The sequence below is a fragment of the Plutella xylostella genome, chromosome 18 (assembly GCF_932276165.1).
Source record: "Plutella xylostella chromosome 18, ilPluXylo3.1, whole genome shotgun sequence".
NCBI lineage: Eukaryota > Metazoa > Arthropoda > Insecta > Lepidoptera > Plutellidae > Plutella > Plutella xylostella.
The window spans coordinates 8808186-8832738 of record NC_063998.1 but is presented as its reverse complement, the minus strand read 5'-3'; the positions used below and the strand labels follow the sequence as shown (position 1 = coordinate 8832738).

Below are 24553 nucleotides of genomic sequence, written 5' to 3'. Positions count from 1 at the left end.
TTCCTGATTATACTGTTAGGTATTTAAAGGCTTTTAACTTTAGCAAGAACAATAAAATTTATGATCCATAAACATAAATAACATCCAAATCGATGCATCCGCGTTAGAGATACTTACCTACGTAGCTGCAGACAGACACATAGAAACCTACACAAGTGAAACTTATTACATTTTTTCTTGTTGTTGATGATTAAGAATCAAGATCAGATAAGATTTGTCTAGAAAATCTTACTTTGTTCACGTGTGTTGGCGTCACATTGCGGTTACATTCAGGAAATGCCGATTATCGTACAATGTTCGCTTCTACACACGTTTTCCTTGTACCTAATACAAAGGTATCTACGTCTACGGACTAAAGGCATTCTATATACACATTATACTTCTTTTTTTCGCTGGAGAATGGCAAGTTAAGTACGATTAAAATAATATGGAATACCGTGATTGGCTGAATGTTAGCTGTCACAGACAGAATCGACATAATTTTGGTCTTTAAAGTCTGTTTTAATCTCAGATACTAAATTGACAGATTCTGAACGGTTCATCAACAGTTGATTGTCCCGCCAATAGAACGATACGACAATTTAGTACTTATCTGAGATTATAAAACAGACTTTAGTCTGAGGGTGCCCTATGAAATGAATTCAAACTGTACAATTCGTAATCAAACATTACGATTCTCCGCGCAAGCTCTGCGTACTTATCGTTATTTTTATAGCTTGTTTTATAGGGCCAATAATATCGCCAGTTGTTTAATATTCCATATAGTTACTTAATGTATAATGAAGTTGTTTGCTACTAAATTGCCGTGGTGCTTTCGCCTGTAAGCCCTACTTATGTTGAATGGTGGGCTATTATAATTATTTATATATGCATTTTGTTGTTGACTTTATTGAACACGGCTGTTATATGGATGGCTACCGAAGCATGTCTTGAACTTTTTTTTTATTCTACTTCTATACGAACTATCAGTAGGTTGATAGTTCGCAACTAGGTTTATTATAGTAACACAATTTTAAGCTTATATTTTTTTCATACCTATAAATTTAACATACATTTTCCACACTAAAAAGAGGATTGACACGACATGGACAACAATATTTTCTTAATTTTTGATAAAAATCATCTATAGGTACATAATTTTGGTGGAAAGTTTTACCCCTTACAAATTACAAGAACCGCTTTGTTTTCGTATACATTTTACAGTGATTTGTCATGTTTAATCTACAGCAATCTGCAGCTTTTAAGTCTTCTAAGAAAAGTTGTTCCCAATTTAATGTGAGGACGGGTGTGTTTGTGTTGTTATGTTTATTTTGCCCCGGTCCGGTTATATCGGGTGTCTGTGTCTGGTTAAGCTTGCAAGACAAATGAGCGATTTCTAAATGCAACAAATTTTATCACCCACATTAATTTTATAACGACTTTTAGCCACATTTTCTAAATCCTAGAGAGTTTGTCGAGCTGAGGAATAAAATTCAAACCTAGTTAGGTATGTACATACTTTGTCTTTCATGTATAATATTGAAAACATTAAAATCTGCATGCATAAATTTACAATTAATATAAGCAGGTACTGTAATGTAATATATTTATCACGTTTGTTTCCGCAATATATAAGGTTGCCTGTAAGAGATCGCTTTCAGCGATAAGGCCGCCTATTGTACATTAGTTCTAGTCTATAAGTATGTTTTTTTATAGGTATGTCTGATTAATGTGGTGTTCAATCAAGCAATATTCTATTCTATTCTATATTATGTTCAGGGCAATATTTATACATATAGGACAGATTCACTTACAGGAACAAGCCTTTTAAAATTTGAATTTCAATTAAATAAGTCACAAAATTTACAAGCCGTTAGCCGTCAAAAATACAATAATTTGACTCCTACGCACTGCACACAAACGATTCTGTTAAATCACTCAAGTCTGCTCTAATAGTTTGTCGTCACGGCCTTTACTTCGTCATGCCTTTTTGTTTCAGAGGGGTTACTCTATACTGATGAAAAACTAACAAACGAGAGCTGACGTGCAGTCGACACGTTTAATACAACAAGATTCATGGCTCGCGCAGTTGCGCTCCGAAACTTAGTTTTTATTCATATAGAGTGACCCCCACACACTCGTCGCCCCCTCTGGGCGGTCCCCTGCTATCCAGCTGCATCCATATCGGAGAAAAAAAACTTCATTCCGTATTTTGAGCTTCGTCTATATTTAAACGCGGAAGAGAATGTGGCACGTGATCGCGCATTTCCAGTTAAAATGTTTTTGCTCTGATGCAACTCCTTCGTTGGGGAACTTTTCCATTTGGAATATGTACTCGATTTACACTCAACAATACGCTTATGGTTACCTGAAAAAGCTAATTCATTTCAGCCCGTCACGACCGCTGCGATTGCTGCGTATTTATTTCGCGTACGTGAATTCGTTTGCAGGTCGATTTTCTAAATGGTTATTCAATTTATTTTCTTCTTAAATTATGTGTACTTGTGTGGCAATGCCACGATCTTTTTAAACTTTATTGCGCTCGCCATATACATCTGCCATTGTATACAAATGATGCGGCGTGATTCTCATAATTTGTATACCTAGATGTATATAGGTATATCTCATAATGTAAGTATATTATACACGCGCACGCCATATACGCCCCAATTAGGTCAGATGTGCACCCATGGGTTTCACACCATACTGCACTCCAATTGAGCCATGGATGGGTCTCGTAATGACGGCATTTCGAAATCACGGTCACACCTTTTTCGGTTATCTGTGCCAAGCACCCGCGTGAAACCCATCCGACACATAAATTACTATTGAATATGCAATCTATGATGTATCGGAACTATAAATGATTGAATGGTTCGATACTAAGATACGAGGTGAAAGTGAGGTGATAACGGCCAAGTGTAAGGTCAATTCTACGTGGAAAATACTTAATCTGATGTTCGCGGCAGATTTCTCCTCGCATTCGTAGTCTCATTGATGTCTGTCATTCGATTTGGAATCGTTCGAATGATCGGTTACTTTGTAACACGGTTACTCTCTGATGGTACGAGTAGCTTATTTCCTTTGCTAAGTGCAGCGGTGCGTTTTATAAGTTGCAGCAAAATAATGGTAGCATCGCTCGCTAGTATGTCGTCTAGATATGTGTGTAGCGTATCTCGGTAGCTGCTGTCTGGACCCATTGTTCCTACCTAGCCGAGCGTGGATTCATCAACCCAGCGCTTCTCAAACAAGCTTTTGTAAACGATAGTTTGACGCATTGATGTAAGTTTCTATATTATGGTAAAGTTTGGGAAGCTAAGTTTCATCGGAGAATATATCAATCATGTCAACTTCTATTTCATGATAGTCTAAAAACGCAGACGCTTTGCATAGTCTTCCCGTCTGGAACTCGATATAGGTAGGTACGTAGGTATATCTGCTCCCAGAAACGGATTTTCCCGACTACTTTCTTTACTGACTTTCTGTGAATGAATATATAGCTTAAACATAACGTACGTCTTATTAATTATTATTCATGATCACTTAGGTAAATCTTCATTATCTAACAGACGGTAGCTATGACGATCAATAGATTTCTTTACAAACATAAATTCCACAACTATTGACTAACAATCAATTTGATATGTTGTAATTAAAGAGGAGTTTTAGCACAACGGTGGCTTCACAAATACTAGCAGGTGAAGGTCTCCATTAAAATTCTTTAAAAACCTAACGAAATACAAGTTTCTTCACATCTATAAATACCTTTAATTTGCTTAGATTATTTACATGCAAAAATGCTTCATATTCTAAGATATGTCCACTTTGATACTACTTAATATATTTATAGTTCACAATATTGTATGATTAATTATGATTGGAATTTGTAGTTCCTAAATCATATAATATGGATGGTGTTAATCAATATTGTGTTGTGATCCATTTAGTTCATGCATTGTATGATCTGCAAGTGGGGAGTGTCCGTCAGTCCGTGCGTCGACTACATAAGACTACATAATCCGATCAATCAGTGAGGCGAGAGACCGTGGTTATCTGCATCCGCCAATTTGCTACAGATCTTATCTGCGCGTGCGCAACACAACAATAATAAAATGAAATATCGGTATTAATGCTATTGGCGTTATCTGATGCTACCACCCCACTTTTCGAAGACTATTCGAATTTGCGTATTTATGTACCAAAACTGACATGTGTGGTCAGTATATTCGCCAAAATTATTGCTGAATTTGCTTATCCAATAACAAATACGAATAGCTAAGTGTGGTGCCAGTATGAAAGTTTTGGGACATTTATTTTATACTTAACCCTCTACTGCATGAATTATGAAGGGATTGAGATAAAAAATATTTTTTACTTGAATATCGTTTAATAAGGGATAATAACAACATTTTTAAGTAAAAAAAAAATTTAGCTACTTTATTTTAGAAAAAAAAATAAGGAGCCAGAAATGGCTTCGTATGCACCGGTACTTGGTATATCTATGCCATTTATGGCTTCCCATGCACTACATAGACAGATATCAGTTTTTGTGAAAATATTTCATATAATTAATTTTCTGATTAAGACATACCAAAACTATAAACTTTTTATAATTGGTATGAAAAATGGTCAATTCTGTTTGTTTCTATCAAATTCAAACACAGCTAAAGCAGGTCCTCATCTCTACAGGTACAGTTTAACGTTTTTTTTGGGATGGTCCAGGAGATTCGTGTCTACCTGTAAGATTGTCTGTTCTGCTAGCATTTGATAACATTGAGGAGTCTCCCTTGCCATCTATCCTGGGATATGGTAGCTGGACTACTGCAGGAGGCAAATAAATACTATCACAATTCCTGAATTGCTTTATTACAGCTCTTTTTTCGGATCAGCAATTTATCAGTGACAAATTATTATTAAATCAGAACATATATATATATTTAAATAATACAAGTGAATTTAGTTAATTACTTAATTTTAAAATTTGTAAAATAAGTCATTAGTGAAATTACGTAAGGAGTCAACATCAGGTATTGTATTTTTTTAGGTATAAATAAGCGAAGTATTTGTTCTGAAAAGATAGGTTAAAAATCTAGTTAGTATGTACGAGTGCATAGGAAGCCATTTCTGGCATAAATATTATAGCCTCAACGCATAGGAAGCCAGAAATGGCTTTCTCAGATAATTAAGAAAATAAGATATATAAAACTAATAAAAATTAATTAATTGACAAGTTCCAGAAAATATAAGGTATGCACAAAAGGAAAACATTTTTTTTACTACCAACAACGTACTTTTTATATTTTTTGCAGAATTTCAAAGTTTCAGACAAATCACATTCACAGAAAGCAATCATTGCACCTGGGATAAGGTGCGATTATATTCGCAGATGACATATACCATGGACAAAAAAAATATGTTTATATAAACAAAGAAGTGACTAAAAGTATAGCGATATCATTTTTTAAATATTTTTTTTGGTTGGGGTAGAATAAAATATTAAATTCCAAGAGCCATTTATGGCTTCGTATGAAGTAAAGGGTTAACTTCCTGTTTAATCAATTTGTCCCATTTTCGTAACTGAAAGGATTTAAATTGATTTTATTTTTGTAACTCGAAAAATTTAGAAATGCTTGTGCAGAAATTATTCAAATTTATTCAAACCGATTGCTCTTATCCTAAGTTATTGGGTATTATGTAAGTGTTTGATGGCAACACAGTGTTTTAATGCTTATTGGAGTGCAAGTAATTAGTGCTCTGGCCTTGATAGTTGCGTCTAGATTCTTGTTAATCATCTCATTTTACTGAGATACTTAGCATGTTATTGAGACAACGTCAAGTATAGTACTGTTGTGTACCAATTTCTTTTTATGTACAACATCAATCTAGTTTTGCTGCTTATGTGTTTTCTGAGCTTGATTGTCATTTACTGTTACCTTTTCTTGTCCTAAATACTTTACTTCAACGGTATTAAGTATTTGTTATTTCTGTAGCCATCATCAATAAACTTACGTAGGTACCTACTTTTTTAATTATCTCTATCACTGCCAGCTTATATTTGCATCATACTCGTATATGCTTAAAAACTATTAATTTATAATTGGACGATAGTCACAATTAGTGCTCATAAAATTGTAAAACCTAATAGGTAATTATGAATATTGTTTTCAATAAACATCCCTTGAATTAGTCTTCGTTTCTTCTAAATTATAATTTATAATATGCCGTTAATTGAAAAGCTTGCGTACACATCGTTAAAATTAATGAACTGTTTGTTTGTATTATGTTTTGTTTCTAAACAAGCTGCGTGTTTATCTTCCTTAAAATATATAATCAAATAACGCCCGAAATATGTATTTTAATCATCCTTATTATGTACTATGTGCAGTTCCTGTTTTTTACTTTAATGATGTATTGGGATGGTTAATATAAAATTTTACGGCATCAGTATTCATAAGCACAATCTGTACTGACAATGTTTGACCCTGAAAGTAATCGCTATCTCGTCTTATCGTTAGCAGAGAACTCAAATATTTAAATGCAGCAATCTTATCTTGATTGAGAGCCTCGGTTCCCCACGATCTATGTATGATATTGTTCCTCGACTTTGTGTTTTTCTTTACAAATTTACGTCTAGTTACTGTAACAAATAGTTTTTGTGACAATATTCAAGATGATTTTTGATTATTTTCAGGTTAGTCACCCCCGATATCATCACCGAAAGCATTATCCGTTACTGCATCAGCTGCTACTTCATATTTTGGTAAGCAACCTCTTATTTACCTATCCATATCAAATTTCATCAATGAAGCTTAGACTACAGTAAAAATAACATATCCCATAGTATAAGTGTAAAGTACTTGTCTCTTGTAAAGTATGGTAAGTTGTGGCTGTTTTCTTCGGCTATTTTCTCTGCGACACCGTGACATGTATCCGCCGGTTCGCTGGCGGGTTGTGGTATCGTGCACCGCGCGCCACTATCACCGCGAGGAGGTCGCTAGTCACCTGCCGCCGCGCCCGCCGCTCACACGCATCGACCCGATGCCGCGAACCGAGTGCGCCTAAACGATCGATTCCAAATTTGAACCGTTCTCGTTTTAGGCGCCACATTTTTAATTTCTTTTTCTTCCAAAGTGTGTCTTGTGTGCCAGATGTTTTTGTTATTTGAACGTTTTGCAAGTGTGTGATAGTTTTTCTTGAGGCTTTTACTACTGTTTGTTTTATTTACTGTACGGATTTCCTCTCATGCGAAGGTAAAATTTGTGCGGCTGTTTTTTTTTGTTATCTGGTTTTAAATCTAGACGTATAAAACTTAACAAGTAAAAGAAAGTGCTAATTTTAAATTACCGGTTCATCAACTCGATTAATCTAAATTTGAGACTACCGTCATTTAGCTGTTTAGTCAGATTCGATACGCAGTAGTTAATTGTTAAACTGACACGTAAGGCTTCGTATTGTTGGATGATATACGGTTTATGTTACCGTGAATTTATTCTCTTTTGTTTTAACAATGCATGTTAAATTTGATTGATGGCAAATCATCGAACATACGATTAGTGTAAGAGCCATTTTTAGAATACACTTACTTAATTTATAACCTAATATTTTTTTGAAAATCTGTGGGAATTATTACAAAGGATATATCATACCTTTATACGAAAGTGGATAATTATAATTATATAAATATATATAAAACCTTATTCCCTTAAGGTACCTGTACTGCAAATAAAAGCAATACATTACCAGTACTAATAACCCGCACAAGTACCTACTTAAGGTAAAAGCATGTTGCCGACAACTAACAACATTAGTGCATTATGTGCAATGAGCCGTTTATAAATGTCTAGGTTCTCGCGGGACCTAGATACGGCGGTAATTTACGAACAAGAGTTACAAGACTCTTCTCTTATCTCTTATTAACGAGTATAACCTAACCAACGTTCAACAATAAAAGTTGCATAACTTTTGATAAAATATGGTTAAGAACACTCGCGGTAGATAATGTCTATAAATAAGTATTCCGAAAAAAAAAACAAAAACAAAATTTACGTTACGTACAGACAAACACACAGATATATTAAACTTATAAATTAAACAAAATTTATAACACTCCTCTTTTTGCGTCGAGGGTTAAAAACACTTAACAAACGTTTAAACTTCTCTCATCTAGCTATCCACTTTTAAATAATAATTGTAAATATTGTCAACTTACCATAAATGCTAGTTCTGATTGCACTTTTGCCATACTGATGCTGGTATTTTGAACTATGCGGTAGGTTCTGGCTACAGGTTGTGAACATGACATTTGATTTCGATAGCTCTGGGTACCTACCTGCTATGTGGACTTGTGTGTTTTTGTTTGCAAATGAGCCTTGTGAATCCAGTGATATGGTGGGCGAAACAAATGAAGGCAAACGTAGTTGGAAAGGTGAAAAACTGAGGCTTTCAGGGTAAATTAACACATCGAATTAGGCGACCGAATGGCGTAGTGGTTAGTGACCTGACTACTGAGCCGATGGTCCCGGGTTCGATTCCCGGCTGGGGCAGATATTTGTTTAAACACAGATATTTGTTCTCGGGTCTTGGATGTGCCCGTAAAATGGCAATAGGCCCGCCCCCTATTACATTGGGACTAACAAAACACTCTGGCGAAAAGTGGGTGCAGCAATGCACCTCTGCCTACCCCGCAAGGGAGTACATTAGTACAAGGCGTGAGTGCGTGTTTTTTAACACATCGAATTATTCATGATTTTTCTCAACAAAATTTTCATGACACAATGGTATCGATTCTGAAGGGCACATTCTAATTTTAACGCTGTCAAAAAACGCTTACATTCCCTCTAAATTTATTTGGCATTCTGAAGGCACTGTTTATCTCCAAAATTAGAGACGTCACTTTAAATTTTGAATCTGACAGCGTTAAAACTATTCAACTTAGGTTAGATGGTCGAATTGGTATTCTGAAGGTCGCATTTTTAGCGATGTCAACGTAAAATTAGCAACTTTCTTCCTAAATTTAAAAGGGGTCTGGAAAGGTGCCTCTTAAAATTATACTAAAATTTCTAAAAGTAAAACCGTGAAATATATGGGAAATCGTTGTTGTAGGTGCATAAATATGGATTTAATCTGGAGTTTAGGTCTTCCTTAAGTAAGTTAAGCAAATTTCAGTGATATAAGTGTACTGTTTTATGGAGAAATAAATATGTGAAATTACCCCTTATTTGTGTTATTTTTACCAACCCTGAGAGTACAAATTGTGACGAAAATCAACCAAAGTAGGGCTCTTGTTGATAGGATGCTTCCTTATGTAAGTACCTTATTAGGTAGGTACAATAAAACTTAATTATTCCTTGTGTACAGGTAGAATATATTTAATCTATTTACTAACCTAAAATATTGTTATAAACCAAAAATAAACCTGAAAATGGATTAAACTATGTATCTAAGTATAGGTAAGAAGTTGCTTACAATCAACAGGCTACGTAGGTACTTTAAAAAGGTATGTAAGTAGGAGGAATCATTAAGTTTAGGTTACCTATCTTGATTACTGAAATAGAGGTGAGTACCTAGGTAAGTAGGTTTTTTTATTATTACTTATGTAAGTATCATAGGACTCTACATATCTTCTCAAAGAAAAGTACCTACTTACTTACCTACCTACTACAAAACTTCTTAACTATCAAAATCCTGTTGCCTATGATAAGATGAACAGTAGGGCTAATTCTTAATAATTGTAATGATTATGATCAGTACATATCTTTCTAACTAGCTAATAATAAAGCAGGTAGATGTACTTGGCTCAATTTGAGTATTCTTACCTAAGTATAATGATTATCATAACAGGAACTAAAGAGTAAAGTAATAGGAACCTATACTGATCAGGTCATCTCCCCTCTATCCAAACAAATTAATGGTTATGATGTTGCAGCAATAAAACTTTTTGCATTGTTAAAGTAACCAAAAGTCAATCTTTGAAATAATTAATAGAGGGGGTTTGTTATCTTTACTAACTAAGTTTATTCACTGCCAACTAAGTTTTATTACAACTAGAAAATGAAAGTAACACAATTTAGAGAAGCTTTATTTCATTTTATAACATAGTCACATGTATCTATCAAAGTTCCTTTGTATGAAATATAATAATCTTGTTTATCATATGCACTGACGAGTCTTGGAAGAGTTCGCTTCGAGAAGACAAGATTTTATAATCCTTCCTGGGTTTCAATTTAGTTCTGTAACAATAATAATATGATAAGTATATGAATAACATTAACTAAATTGAATAATTTATAATATTTTTCACTACATCACATAGTGCACTGCATAAAACAAACTGTATGTATAGGTAGGTTGGTACCAAGATAGACTTTGATGCAATCAGCGGTAGACAATTAATGAGACTGGCTAATTGTCTCCTGCCCACTGGACCGACGACCTTAGGCGGGTAGCCGGTAGTGGCTGGATGAGGAAGGCCGAGGACAGAGTGTTGTGGCACTCCTTGGGAGAGGCCTATGTCCAGCAGTGGATGATTATGGGCTGATGATGAATCGTTTCACCGCTAAGAGAGATTGAAGTACTTAAGTATCTTTAATACTCAATCATTTAATTTTGTAAATTTTGTAAGTAAGTACTTACATAGGTTTTTCTTTTTTTTCACTCTATTACATAGTAAGTATAAATACTAACCTTCTGTTTAGGTAACTTAGATAGTCTGAACGGGAATGCGACTGGATCCTTTCATACTTGTTGATGCAGGTGTTGTGTTTCATATAACTTGCTGGCTGATGTTTTAAGGTTATGTTTGCATCTGAAATTATAAAATATTTCGTAAGCAAATATACACGAATAAGCAGAATATGAATAAGGTGCGAATTTCTCATTTTATATAATGGATTTGCACAAAATCTTCGTAACAATCAACACGAATTCCAAAGACGAATCCGTCAAGTTACATGTACTTATACATTTCACTATGTTTATGGCTTACCTTATAGGAAAACTTGTGTAATGAAAACCTTTGTAAGCAAGTAGCTATCACGGATAATTTAAGATCTTTCGTATCGTATTTATCACCATCGAATTTTTTCCCGGCAATCGGAGAAAGAAAACAATGAAAAAGTCAATGTATTTTTTTGGGGTTGCCAGTAATTTATTTCTAAATTACCTATAATGAGTCACATTGGAAACACTAATAGTTATGCTTTTCACGACAATAATAGGCTGTAAATGCATTTAGTATATTTTTAAATATATTTTTAACATGTTTTTATGTATTTAAAGTAAATTAAGATTAAAAAAATAAAATAACGACTATATTTCCATGATATCTATATTTCGCTGCCATCATTTGGTATTTGTCCTAAGCATGGGAACACTCATTTTAAAGACGTCAAATCAGCCTATTAAATTTAGTTGGCCGTTAAAATCGTTGCCTTCAGAATAGCAAAAATTAGCGCTGTCAGTTAAATTTAGAGATTTTAGCTCATTTTAAAATTAGGAAGTGTGCCCTTCAGAATCGGTACCAATAACTGTTTCAACGTTTTTTTGTATGACATAGCTATAAAGTAACAATTTTATTGTTAGATTAATAAACGCTTTATTCTTCATCTTTGCCTTACTTAACAAAGGTACTGACGATACACATGACGTGATATGTATACCTATACTTAGTACCTTTGTAGATCATATTGTTTTAAAACCACAGGACTGCGGTATTCTACAAATAATGGTCTATTTATCAGATACGGATTAAGTTCATGTTAACATAATTTTTTAATCAAGAAATATAACTACACATTACAAGCCGAGTTCTTCCTGAACTTAAAATTTTGGCTCCACCGAACGTTCATCTTCATGACTTAACGTTACCAATTCTCTTTGTTTGGAACTAAGCATAAAACATTGTCACTATAAGAGATATAACCCATACGAGCCTATTTTTAAAGTCCACATTTCTCGGTTTCCTCAGTTGTTGGCATTCAGAGTAATGGAAGTTGCAGCACAACAAGAGGCTTCTCGCTTTGATGGGTATTGCATCGTCGACAATGAGCAAGCGGGAAGACACGCTCGCACACTTTATTCTACATTACGCACGAAGTGTTTCATACTCATGCCTCGCCGTCTGGCAACGAGCGAAATATCACCCGTTTAGCTTTATTATTTTCCCGTTATGTATAAACATATTTCGCTATGCTAGTGCCCAATTAATAAGAATAGATCGTAGCGATTCAAATGATCTGATCAAACAGCGCGCATTTGATACGAAAATTATGAATAAATCCATTCACCCGAAGACTTAAACAAGCCACATTATCCAGCGGATGCAATGAGATTAGTAAAACGGATGTTGATAATGCAACAATCGTAACAGATTCAACGTGTGATGAAGAAAGAAATGGGGCCACAAAAAGTGAAGCGAACTAGACGAGGTGTTATGCAACGTGTAATTGTTAGGTTATCTGATACACACAATGCATTAGATACCTACCTAACGATCGACTTCGGATGTAACTTTTACGGAAAGCGGTAGCTATCATCGTAACACACACTTTAACGCTACAGAATAACCTATATGTATGAATCTGAATATACCACATATTTCATCGTTCGCCACGCTTGAGCAACTTTGTACTGAGGAAGTAATTTTTCGATAGCAATTATGAAATAACTATTATGTAGAAACTTTCTTCAACGTCATGTAGATTATCTCCAGATGATGCGCATAAATCTTCGATCAACACTTATTTTTTCGTAATCATAACCGGTCTTCTGGAACTATGACTTCGACAATGCGTTTTCTGACATATTTTTATTTTTATCCCGTCAGTAAGTTTATCTACCTACTTCATTTTTGATTGAAAATTGTTTATTCATTCATGATAAAAAAAGCCTATAAATACAAAGCTTTAGAGTCTTAAATCTTACTCTAACTTTGTCATAGTAATAGAACCACGTAGTTCATATTATATGACTTTGTCCCATAAAGCTTCGTAAAAACGACGGTAATGTACAAATCGAAATAGGATCTGCCTAGATCAGGCCTACGGTCGGAGCAATTTACGTTCTGATTGAAATTATTTCACGTAGTAGTCCGGCAGACGGAAACGATGATGATTATGCAACCGGCGCCGAGGTGATGTACGGCAAATTGCGTATTAAAGCAAAGTCATTGCCTCCAGCGCGCCATGGGAGAAAATTGTGTGATGCAACCACTTTTTCTGTGATATACGTGCCGGTGCTGTCCCTAATTATTTGTGCTGAGTGTGTAGTATACGCCTGTACACATGCTGTGTATTAGGTGACCATATAGATAGGTGCACAAAATGAGCCTTCTCGAGTGACGCATCCTTTTGTACGTCCGGCGCACCCTGGGTTGCACCACTGAAGCTTATCTGACAAGCCTATTCTTTCACCACGGTGAGCAACCCTAGTCGACGTAGCTCTTTTGTTTGTCATATTGTTCATTCATGGCGAGTAAAAGTGATGTTTCAGCTGTGAAACGAAAGTGAACTTGTAAGTTCGGATTCCAACATAAGAATGTTGTTAAAATTATTCGAAGAAGGACTTTGTGTTAATTTATTTAAATATCAAATTCTTCCGATTAGGTGGTTTCTGTGAAAGTTATGATGAAATGTTATATAATCAAGAATTCCTTAAACGTTTTATCGTAAACAAAATGTAGGTAATGCCTACCTTATAGTAGTGGGAGCAGGTAATCTCGTTAATGTGACTGTAAGGTTTTTTTTAATAAACATATTTTTACTATATTGACGGACGTTATGCACACAACACGAAAACCATTGTCTTCGACCCGATAGAAAAAACATAAATATTGCTGATTCAAATTCTATTTATAAATAAAAATATTAGTATTTTTAGTGAGTGGTGTGTGTTTACATATTTTTTGCAGTTTTATAATTGCATTCAACATGCGTGCATCCTCTACGTTACAACCTTGTACTGGCCTTGGCCTTTCTTTCATTACAATTCGTCGGTGGCCACTATTATCTTCGTTAATTCTGCCTTTACGGTTTATTCGTCTCGGTATGTTGTTTTTACTTTTCATTGATTAGTTTTTCGCCAGGTCCCTGTTTTTGTTCGTTGACATCATTAATCATTTTACGTAGTTGCTTAACCCTACCGATGGTACAAAGGCTCTACTCGAAATTGCTACATACTGGAACTTCACCCCCTCTCAGAATAGAATAGAATATAATAGAACCCTACAGATTCTCTAAACAATATTCTGTGTCAGTTAACTCGGTAACTAGAAATAAGGTGATAGTTTTCACTTTAAATTAACCCTCTACTGCATGAATTATGAAGGGATTGAGATAAAAAATATTTTTTACTTGAATATCGTTTAATAAGGGATAATAACAACATTTTTAAGTTTAAAAAAAATTTAGCTACTTTATTTTAGAAAAAAAAATTAGGAGCCAGAAATGGCTTCGTATGCACTGGTACTTGGTATATCTATGCCATTTATGGCTTCCCATGCACTACATAGACAGATATCAGTTTTTGTGAAAATATTTCATATAATTAATTTTCTGATTAGACATACCAAAACTATAAACTTTTCATAATTGGATTGAAAAATGTTAATTCTGTTTGTTTCTATCAAATTCAAACACAGCTAAAGCAGGTCCTCATCTCTACAGGTACAGTTTAACGTTTTTTTTGGGATGGTCCAGGGGATTCGTATCTACCTGTAAGATTGTCTGTTCTGCTAGCATTTGATAACATTGAGGAGTCTCCCTTGCCATCTATCCTGGGATATGGTAGCTGGACTACTGCAGGAGGCAAATAAATACTATCACAATTCCTGAATTGCTTTATTACAGCTCTTTTTTCGGATCATCAATTTATCAGTGACAAATTATTATTAAATCAGAACATATATATATATTTAAATAATACAAGTAAATTTAGTTAATAATTAGTAAATTTTAAAATTTGTAAAATAATTCATTAGTGAAATTACGTAAGGAGTCAACATCAAGTATTGTATTTTTTAGGTATAAATAAGCGAAGTATTTGTTCTGAAAAGATAGGTTAAAAATCTAGTTAGTATGTACGAGTGCATAGGAAGCCATTTCTGGCATAAATATTATAGCCTCAACGCATAGGAAGCCAGAAATGGCTTTCTCAGATAATTGAGAAAATAAGATATATAAAACTAATAATAATTAATTAATTGACAAGTTCCAGAAAATATAAGGTATGCACAAACGGAAAACATTTTTTTTACTACCAACAACGTACTTTTTATATTTTTTGTAGAATTTCAAAGTTTCAGAAAAATCACATTTACAGAAAGCAATCATTGCACCTGGGATAAGTTGCGATTATATTCGCAGATGACACATACCATGGACAAAAAAAATATGTTTATATAAACAAAGAAGTGACTAAAAGTATAGCGATATTATTTTTTAAATATTTATTTTGGTTGGGGTAGAATAAAATATTAAATTCCAAGAGCCATTTATGGCTTCGTATGAAGTAAAGGGTTAATATTCATGAACTACCATTTGTTATCGCATATCCGTTTGCGTATCGATTTGGCATAAACTAGCGTTTAGGGATAAACATAACATTTAAATATTTTGTGGAAAAAGTGAGGGCAAATTAATCTTTAAATAGAAATGTTCACAATTTCGTAAAAAGTTTGCAACTTTTTGCAATAATGACATAATCATGTCCAACATGGTTACCAATCCCAATTTGTGTCGATATCGATCGGTTATTTGCCTCTGACACGGCCGGCTATTTGTCAATCTCATTTATTCCTTAACAAATTTCGTAATTGTAATTATTGTCTTAATTAGTTTATTATTACTTGTATCGGTAAGCGATATGCCTCGATTGATTTCGATTACCAAACTCAGCTTTTTATGTCTCATTATGTTATTTAATCTTAATTAAGATATAATTTTTTTACCTACTAATATGGTCTTATTTTATTATTGCGTAAAAGCCTCAAGAAGAATCCTGCCCTATTGCAGAAAAGCAAAAGTGAATGAGCTGAAAATATAACAATGACTAGTAGTGAAATGTGAATCGTGATTCGTGATTGAAGAAGACATTTTGGAATAATTTTAAAATGTGCAGCAAAGACCAGATTAGTCACATCCTTGGCAAGATCAATGTGGTAAGTTTTTTTATTTATATGTATTATGTGTTAAGTAGTTAATGTACGTTGGTACCTACCAATATGTTTAATTAAATATCACAATATATTATTGAATGTAAGAATTCTCAACAAAAACATAAATTTATAATAACGCATACTTTACTAACAAGTTTATTGAAACATATGATATATTAATGGTTAACGAGGTTTTAAGTGCTGTCAATACGGTAGCATTGAGGCGATTGCTCAAATCAAATACAAGTGAACAGATAATTGTAAAACAATTGAAAGGTCAGTTAACGAGGTTCGTGGGCTGCCTACAAAAAGTCAATGGCAATTTATTTGGGGAAGGAAGTTGAAAAATCTAGCTGGAGCGGTGGTAGCTCAGTCGGGTGAGCGCCCGCTTCTCAATCAAGAGATGCGGGTTCGAATCCCGGCGCTGACATGTACCAATGAGTTCTTTTAACTTAAGTACAATGTAAACCATCGCTCTTACGGTGAAGGAAAACATCGTGAGGAAACCTGCATATCTAGATCTAGCACATCTAGATATGTGAACCCACCAACCCGCAGTGGACCAGCGTGGTGGGAAATGGTCCAAGCTTAGGAAGGCAGTTTAGACCTTGGGGATATGCACAAAGGCTCCACTCGAGAGAGCCAGGTGCAGGTACTTACACCCCCACAGAAAATAGAATAAATAGAATAGAATCTAGCTGGTACTTTTATACCCTACTGTGGCTGTGACAGATTGCATTTCTTTTTTTTGACAACGAGCGAGGGACAGACTGTTGTCGTTGTGACTTGTGGCTCTCACTGGGAAAGCCTATACACATATTACACATGTCCAGCAATAGACTGTTATTTCTGACAATGATAGTTTTTTACTCAAATATCCTATGCAGTGAGATATTGATACCTATATCTTTAACACTTTATGTGCCAAGGTTGCTCTAAGTATGATTGAGAAAAGTTGAAACATTTCTTGACCATTTAATTTTTTTGGATGGATGTAGCTAATAACTTCGTGATGATTTTAAGATAAATTAATATTATCTATGTAGCTATCTAATGGGTTCGTGATCATCAACACTCATTAGTGTTTCGCAAAATAATTTATGTTGTCAAAAATTATGCAAGTGCTATGATCAAGTAAATATTTTTTGGTTTTTCAATACCTTACCTTTTCCACTATATTGGTAATTGGTAGATAAATATTAAAGCAGATCAAAGTAAGTAAATATTATTAGTCGTCTTTAGTGCTTTACTCAGGTATAAAATGCTCTACGGATAGACCAGTATTGTATTCTCTATATAAAAAATAGTGTCATAATTCACCGATACATTTTAATCCCGAAGATACAATATCTATTCACAAGGCATAAAAAATCTAGCCAGGATCCGTTTCTTTCATGTATTTCTGCTATAAATAATGGTGATCGTCTAACAAAAGTTCTAATAGAACCAAGGTCTGTGGGCGTTTGTTGCATAGAATGCGCGTTGTCGCCTGCTATTGTCATGTCACTTTAGAATATGACACTATCATGTCCATCGAATTCATATCTGGTTTAATCGGACACTGAATTAACGCATACATTTATGTCTTGTATTTTAAATGGATTGGTTTGTTATTTTATTTGGATATACTTATTATGTATTTTTTGTAAGTACTTTATTGTACGTAGGAAGTCCTTTTTAGTCATGTTCATTTTCTAAAAATAACCTCAGATAATGCTGTACTCTTTGGTTTGAAAAACAGTTTTCATCTAAGTTCCTCATCTTTTCCTAATCACGATGTTCATGATTCGTGACATTTAGAACCTCATTTATTATGGCATGCAAGATATAAGTAATTATGCTAACATTTTGTAAACATCTTTTGTTATGTAATAAAATTTACGATCTCACATTGACGGATGACTTTGTTTACCGGGTTTTAGAGATTATCGGTCTTATTCATAAAAAAAACCTTAAAGTAGTTTTACTAGCTCAATAGCTACGGAACACTTTAAGCCTATTTGAGGTTTCATAAAAATCTCTATTCATAATAGTCCCGTAAACCTTCAATAACTATAGTGATGCTAATAGATTTCACAGACCAAACATTTTGACATTTACCCTATTAAGTTGCCGGTCTGACGAAACCATAAACAAAAATAGCGAAAACTTTCATTCATTTATCAATCTCTATTATCTATGTTAGCCACGGCGCGGCACTTAAAAAAGTTTACGTTGGCTTAAAGGCGCAGTGGCCAAGCCAAAACCCACAAAAAAAAAAAAATTTAATTTTTACGTTACCATGGCAACTTATTTTCAGCAAATATTAACTCACAACAAATGTCAAATCGTCAATAAAGCAGAACAGCTGTTGACCGGCCGCCATGTTTTTGTACAATAGGAGGTTTACGGAAGGTGTATAGTAGGGTCCAGCCAACTTTAGCATATCAAGGTTTTACGAATCAGTTGGAGAGTTCTTTAGCGCTATTGATCGTTTATGAATAAAGTTTTTTTGACATTTGCTTATAGCAGGCCTATAGGTCTCCCGTAACTTTTTATGAATAATACCGTATAACTTGAATTTTTCTTTAATTAATGAAGTTTTCTGAATCCTGAGATTCCTGAGTGATATTATGTATATTTTAGTGTATGTTTTGAGTTTGGAGAAGTCACGTCCAATATCCATCTCGTCATAAAACAACGCGGACTCGGGTGGACCATTCATACTCCATGCTTTTCGTACTTACATATTTATTATTATGTTCTATCTCACCAATATCACCATCACTATTCCGATGATTGATTGAAGTTCAATGACAAGTGGTTCAGCGTCATTAACCAGCCAGGAAGTTTGCAGGAAATTATAAGTGCTATTTCCGCCAGTTTTTTTAAAGATAATTGTGTTAAGTAAATGCTGGTTGGTACTTTACTTTCTAAGTAAATAGAAAAACACACAAAAAGTTTGAATATTACGTTGAACTTATTATAATGATTATAACTGTATTTACGTTATGTTAAGAAATAAAAGCTGTAATAAAGCTCTATACACAATGAGATAGTTCATTTTACGACCATTGACCACTAATTGAAACTATTACTTATTATTTGATTTTAAGTTTTATATTTTTTGTTTATTCATCAATATAACAAACCAGAACAGTCGAAAGTGTAAAAAGGAAGCGTGTGTGATGTGCTCGCTCACGCTCACCAATTAATGAGTATTGTACGCGTGTTTGTGGTTTCTTACACTGCTCCTGAGGTATTTCATATTAAATGTTTGGATGACATACTGTTGGCTAGTCCAGTATCACTACTGGGTACTCAGTAGCTGTGTATCTCTTCAGCTTACTTGACTTTTGGTGTGTGTTGGTGTTGGTCTTAACCAATTAACCTAATGGGATCTATTCTGTGTTAGGTATGCTTTAAAAACAACTACGTAGTGCTTGTATTGTATACTGTGCACTTATGTAGTAGTGTATAATGAAAATAATGCGGATATATGGAGATGAAGAAAGTGATTGCTTACCGGTTTGTTATTAGCAGAAGCGATTTAATTTATTTATTTTATTTAACTCTTTATTGTACAAATATTACATTAAGTGATATTTAAAGTGTACATTAAGTGATATACAATGGTTTTAAATGTTATAGTAGGTATAAACAAATACATGTTATCAAGGTTTTATCGTTCCAACACATTCATAGGCCAAAACAGTTTAGTTTACATCAAAAAGTTATTCTATTAATCGCACTTCATCAAGGTTGATCTTGCAATCTTTTTTAATTTTCTTAATTTGTTCAATGTCAGTGATTTTAACCGTTGCCGTTGCTTCAACAGTTTTCACTTTTATCGAGTGTCGATGGAAACATATTTCTATCGTGGAATTCCACTGTCGATTTCAATCCAAGATCTCACACCCATTGCTCTACTTCTTATCGTGTTAGTTGGTTTTTTTATTATCATTAGCTGCATTTGCTGCGTGTTATATTACTCCATCTAATTTCGCATTTTACCTCTATTTACTTGAGCGCACTATACCTATCAGTTTTTGTGTGAATTTAAGGGTGACATGCATAAAAAATTTACATGTTATAATATTATAATAAAAATACTTAACAAATCTGTGAGTTTTAATTAATCTATTTGCGGACTATTTTCAGGACACCCTGTACATAACCTACTCATAAAAACATACATGTTGATGCAATGACGCTCATAGTAACGGTGTTTCCACACGATATTGGTTTTGTTTACAAGATGGCATATAATGATAATGAATTACGTGCTCTAATAACGTAGGTAAGTATCTCTATAAAAATCATGACTACGTCTTGCTATGGTCATGTAAAATTAAAATAAGGTAAATAGGATAAGTATTAACAGATATGCAATAAATCCAACAAACCTCATTTAAAATTTTCGATATAAGTACTAAAAACTGTGGTTAGGTTAGGTTTGTCATTGCAATTGTTACGATTCTGTGTTTGTTCATATTCAGAGCTTATTTAAATATGTATGTGCGTTTATACTAAACAATGCAGTGATCCTTGTCGCCTGAACTTGTTCTTTGTGTCTGTTGTGAGATTATTTCATTGTTGTAGCTGCCACTGTTTTGTTGTTTTTACTTTCATCTTCATTGTCGTCTTGTTCGTCAATCGTTGTATCAATATTATGTTGTGTGCTATGCTATTCAATACGTATTGAAAATGTATTAACGAATAGTTATTTAAACATTAGTACTAATTTGAGTTTGTTAGTGCCCCTATTTGTGAAAATATTTGTTCATGGCAGGCAACGATTTTTATTTACTACGGAACAGACCCTATTAGTTGCGCCCGCTACGATATTATCTGCGTTGGGTCATTTTATGGGATCCTTATTATCCTTTTGGGTTCATGTGTATACTTGTATCTTTGTGTCGGCAGAACTGTACCTCCGGAACTAATATACTTATTGAATTAGCCTGAAATTAGCGATCATATTTTTCATGTATTAAAAAGTATACCTGTTTGGTTTTTATATTTTGCTCAGATTATTGGCATGTGACATTTAATTTCACTTTAATACAAAGATAGAGGTGTATTCACACAATAAGATTTACTGGTTTACGTAAAATAAAACGTGTGGGAATAAAAGTAAAAGTTTTCAAATAATTTATTGTTGGTACTCTGTATTGTCACACATCAAACAAAACAAAAAAAACCGGCCAAGTGCGAGTCGGGCTCGCGCACAAAGGGTTCCGTAGCAGCAAAATTACAGTTAAATCAACCTATCTCAAAAACTATAAGAGATACTTTGATCAAACCAAAAATCGTTGAAAGAGTTAATTAGCATGCATCACCTCTATTTTTTTTAGAATTTTATACCCCGTAGTTATAAAAATAGAGGGGGGGGGACATACTTTTTACGACTTTGAGAGCTGATATCTCAAAAACCGTTCACTTTAAGAAAAATGTTTTTTAGAAAACTTTATATCATTTTAAAAGACCTTTCCATTGATACCCCACACGGGTATGTACATCGAAAAAAAAAATTTCATCCCTCAGTTACATGTATGGGGGGCCCCACCCCCAATTCTTTTTTTTACTATTTAGTGTCATATTTTTGTAGCGGTTCATACAACACATATTCCCATCAAATTTCATCACTGTAGTACTTATAGTTTCCGAGTAAATCGGCTGTGACAGACGGACAGACGGACAGACGGACAGACGGACATGACGAAACTATAAGGGTTCCGTTTTTGCCATTTTGGCTACGGAACCCTAAAAAAGTACCTATTCCAATTCGTTCGTAGAACAATTACACCACTTTTTTAAACACCAACTTCACTTTTTACTACGGCTACTCTATCCTTAGGAAATGGGACGGAAAAAAAACTTCCTTTATGGGAAAACATTCTAAGGCGAAGCGAAGCTCGCGGCAGGTCAGCTAGTGTATAATGACAATCATAGTTTCATTAATCATCCAGGGCCAGCTGAAAACCAGCGCTGTGGCCTTTTGTCTACAACACATGCTGAGCTGGTGCCTTTTAGATGCTATGGACAGCAATTTGTTGTGTTATTCCACCACTCTGTCCTCGGCCTTCCTCAACCGGCCAATACCTCAGATGCAATATAATAATATGTGGTGTGACCATCTTAGGTCGTCGGTCCAGCGGGTCGGTCCGAGGGTGTCCCACGGTGGATTTGCCTGTTCGTGCGTCATCCATATCAAATTACATTTTAATTTAAGTTTACTTACCTTTTGTTGGCATGTGGTGGAAGCATTGGAATCCAATGTGTGCTTGGACCTAATAACCGTGTTTATTTATGTTATTATTAGGTACACACAAGGAATATTGAAATGTACGAGTAGGTAAATTGAGTGGAATGGGAATTACAATTGAATTTAAATTACCTACTTTGGTGTCCAGAAATCCCTGAAAGCATAGTTTTCTTGTGAATGATAATAAAATGTCAGGTATAAAACATGAAGCGTGGGAACTTTCTAATCTATATATACCTATTATCATATTTAATTTCTGATCTTGATCACAAACAAAATTTCCAACTTTATAAAAAAAAATCAGTGCTTGTGTTTATTGTTATTAAAGCAGCAATATTTTTTTCTAAAAGGCTGTTTTATTTCGCGGAGGTCAAGCCCATTTGTAAACACCAACTATTTTATAACGCTGAGGTCGAATGACGTTCTGTTAATAATTAAACAATCAGTTAAATGCAGATTTTGCAATAGTAAAATCAGCTTTTTATGTATCTACACTTTTTTACCTTGTCAAACCTATGTTGTTCGTAGCTTGCGAGTGTATTCTAGCACATTTCGGTTATAATCTCTAGTATATAAACTCATCTTTAGTATTTGCTTGATGGCCAACTTTCGTTTTACTTGAGATCTTTCTTAGTCATTGTTGTTAAAGCAATGTTTGCTTTCAGCTTTAGTTTCTTAGGCGTATAGTCACACAAGCGGTTTCGAAATATACCTAATTACTTTTTTATATATCTTATTATCTACGAATATGTTATTGTATTTTCCTCCCTTATGCATATAATTTTTGAAAACATTGATGTTTTAAATGTTTGAAAAAATTTAGTTTGTTTGGTGTCGGCATTTTGTGAGTGGAACTTTTTCATTGCCCGTGAGTGTAGAAAATGTTGTCAGTTTGCGCCAGCCCTAAGCCGCAGCGTAAGTGGGCTAACTGGCCAAGTGCCTATTGACCCCAGATATCTTATGCGTTTCGAGTTTAATCTGGCGTCTTTCACAGAATAAGTACATACACAGACTATAAGGCTGCGTAGTGCGTACATAGATGCTAATGACGGCTTATGCTGAGTATAAACTTACTTTCGCTGAGCACTTTCGTACAGTAATACCGTAGATGTGGAAGCTTGAACTTGGATCTCTGGTTATTAGGAATGTCAGAATTAATCTATGTTTAGTTCACATTTTATGTGTTAATTTTGTAACAACTTTATGGTCATTTAATTAAAATTGTGTGATAAACTCTGCGAGTTTTCGTGTATGGCTAAATAAGAAAATGTAATCTAGTATATAAGTTATATTAAATAAATAAGTTTAAAAAAAATAGTTTCATTTTAATCTTATAAAATAATAGGGTTTCCTAAATCTAGCCACAATCTAGGATTTAAGTGTTTTGCTTTTATCTAATATTGATGTTAAAATTCTTAAAGTACCTACTTATGTAAATACCTTCATTTGGTTAGTAGGTACCTACTAAAAATACTTGCTTTAAGATGTACCTAAAGTTAAGGTATTAAAATTTAATTATACAATCAATTGTCAATGAAATGCGAGCGTACCACAATGATAACCACGTAACCACATACCACGGCAGCAATAAAATTACGAAAATAAAAGTATCTTAAGTAATCGAAAAAAATTAAAACCCTGCTAAAAGAAATGTCAATGCTGATGTGAAGTCGCGAACGAGCGAACGAATGCGATTGAACTCGGCTCACTGTTGCGCGGGTCAGGCACATCCGGGCCAGGGTTCAGGGTACGCACAGACTTACGCGAATGGATTCGGCACCTATTATTATAGTTCAGGAAATCTGTTCTTGAATAGGTTATTTAATTAGCACCTTTTCTGCTATCTTAAAATTTAACAAAATTTTAATTAAGTATAATATTTATTTTTTATTACACTTTCTTTGCTTCAGAAGATTCGAAATTGCATTCAAATTCCTTTGTTCTTATACCTATCTCTTTTTTGACTAATAAACTATTGGAATTGGAAAATGCACAAAATAATTACTTACGGCCTACCACCAATATTTTATTTTCTGCTCAGTCTGTGTGATTCCTTAATCGTGATGTAACAGATTAAAAAGTCGTAATTTATTTAGCAAAAAAGCCAAGCTATCGCACTTTGACCCACCATTTGTAAATGTTTAATGGCGCAGTGATCTTGTTTATTGATTTTATAT

General features: G+C 34.1%; 1 protein-coding gene and 1 long non-coding RNA gene across 6 annotated transcripts in view; one reads left to right on the top strand and one right to left on the bottom strand.

The window, feature by feature from the left end:
• LOC105396640 (disheveled-associated activator of morphogenesis 1) overlaps positions 1-24553 on the top strand; it is a 102931-nt gene that overhangs the window by 28376 nt on the left and 50002 nt on the right. The window contains exons 1-2 of one of the 5 annotated variants that reach the window (XM_048627395.1): positions 6844-7229; positions 15987-16132. The exons of 1 other annotated variant lie outside the window; for it this stretch is intronic. In XM_048627395.1, the coding sequence (XP_048483352.1) occupies positions 16085-16132 (48 nt within the window). In that variant the 5' untranslated portion in view covers positions 6844-7229; positions 15987-16084. Of the gene's footprint in view, positions 1-6588; positions 6740-6843; positions 7230-15958; positions 16133-24553 lie in introns of those variants that run through there. 3 more of the 5 variants (XM_048627394.1, XM_048627396.1, XM_048627393.1) reach the window with 3 other exon arrangements.
• Positions 10044-11508, bottom strand: LOC125489880. The gene is made up of 3 exons (XR_007267313.1): positions 10964-11508; positions 10663-10783; positions 10044-10208 (listed from the first exon to the last, which is right to left on the bottom strand). It is a non-coding gene; the product is annotated as an uncharacterized LOC125489880 (long non-coding RNA).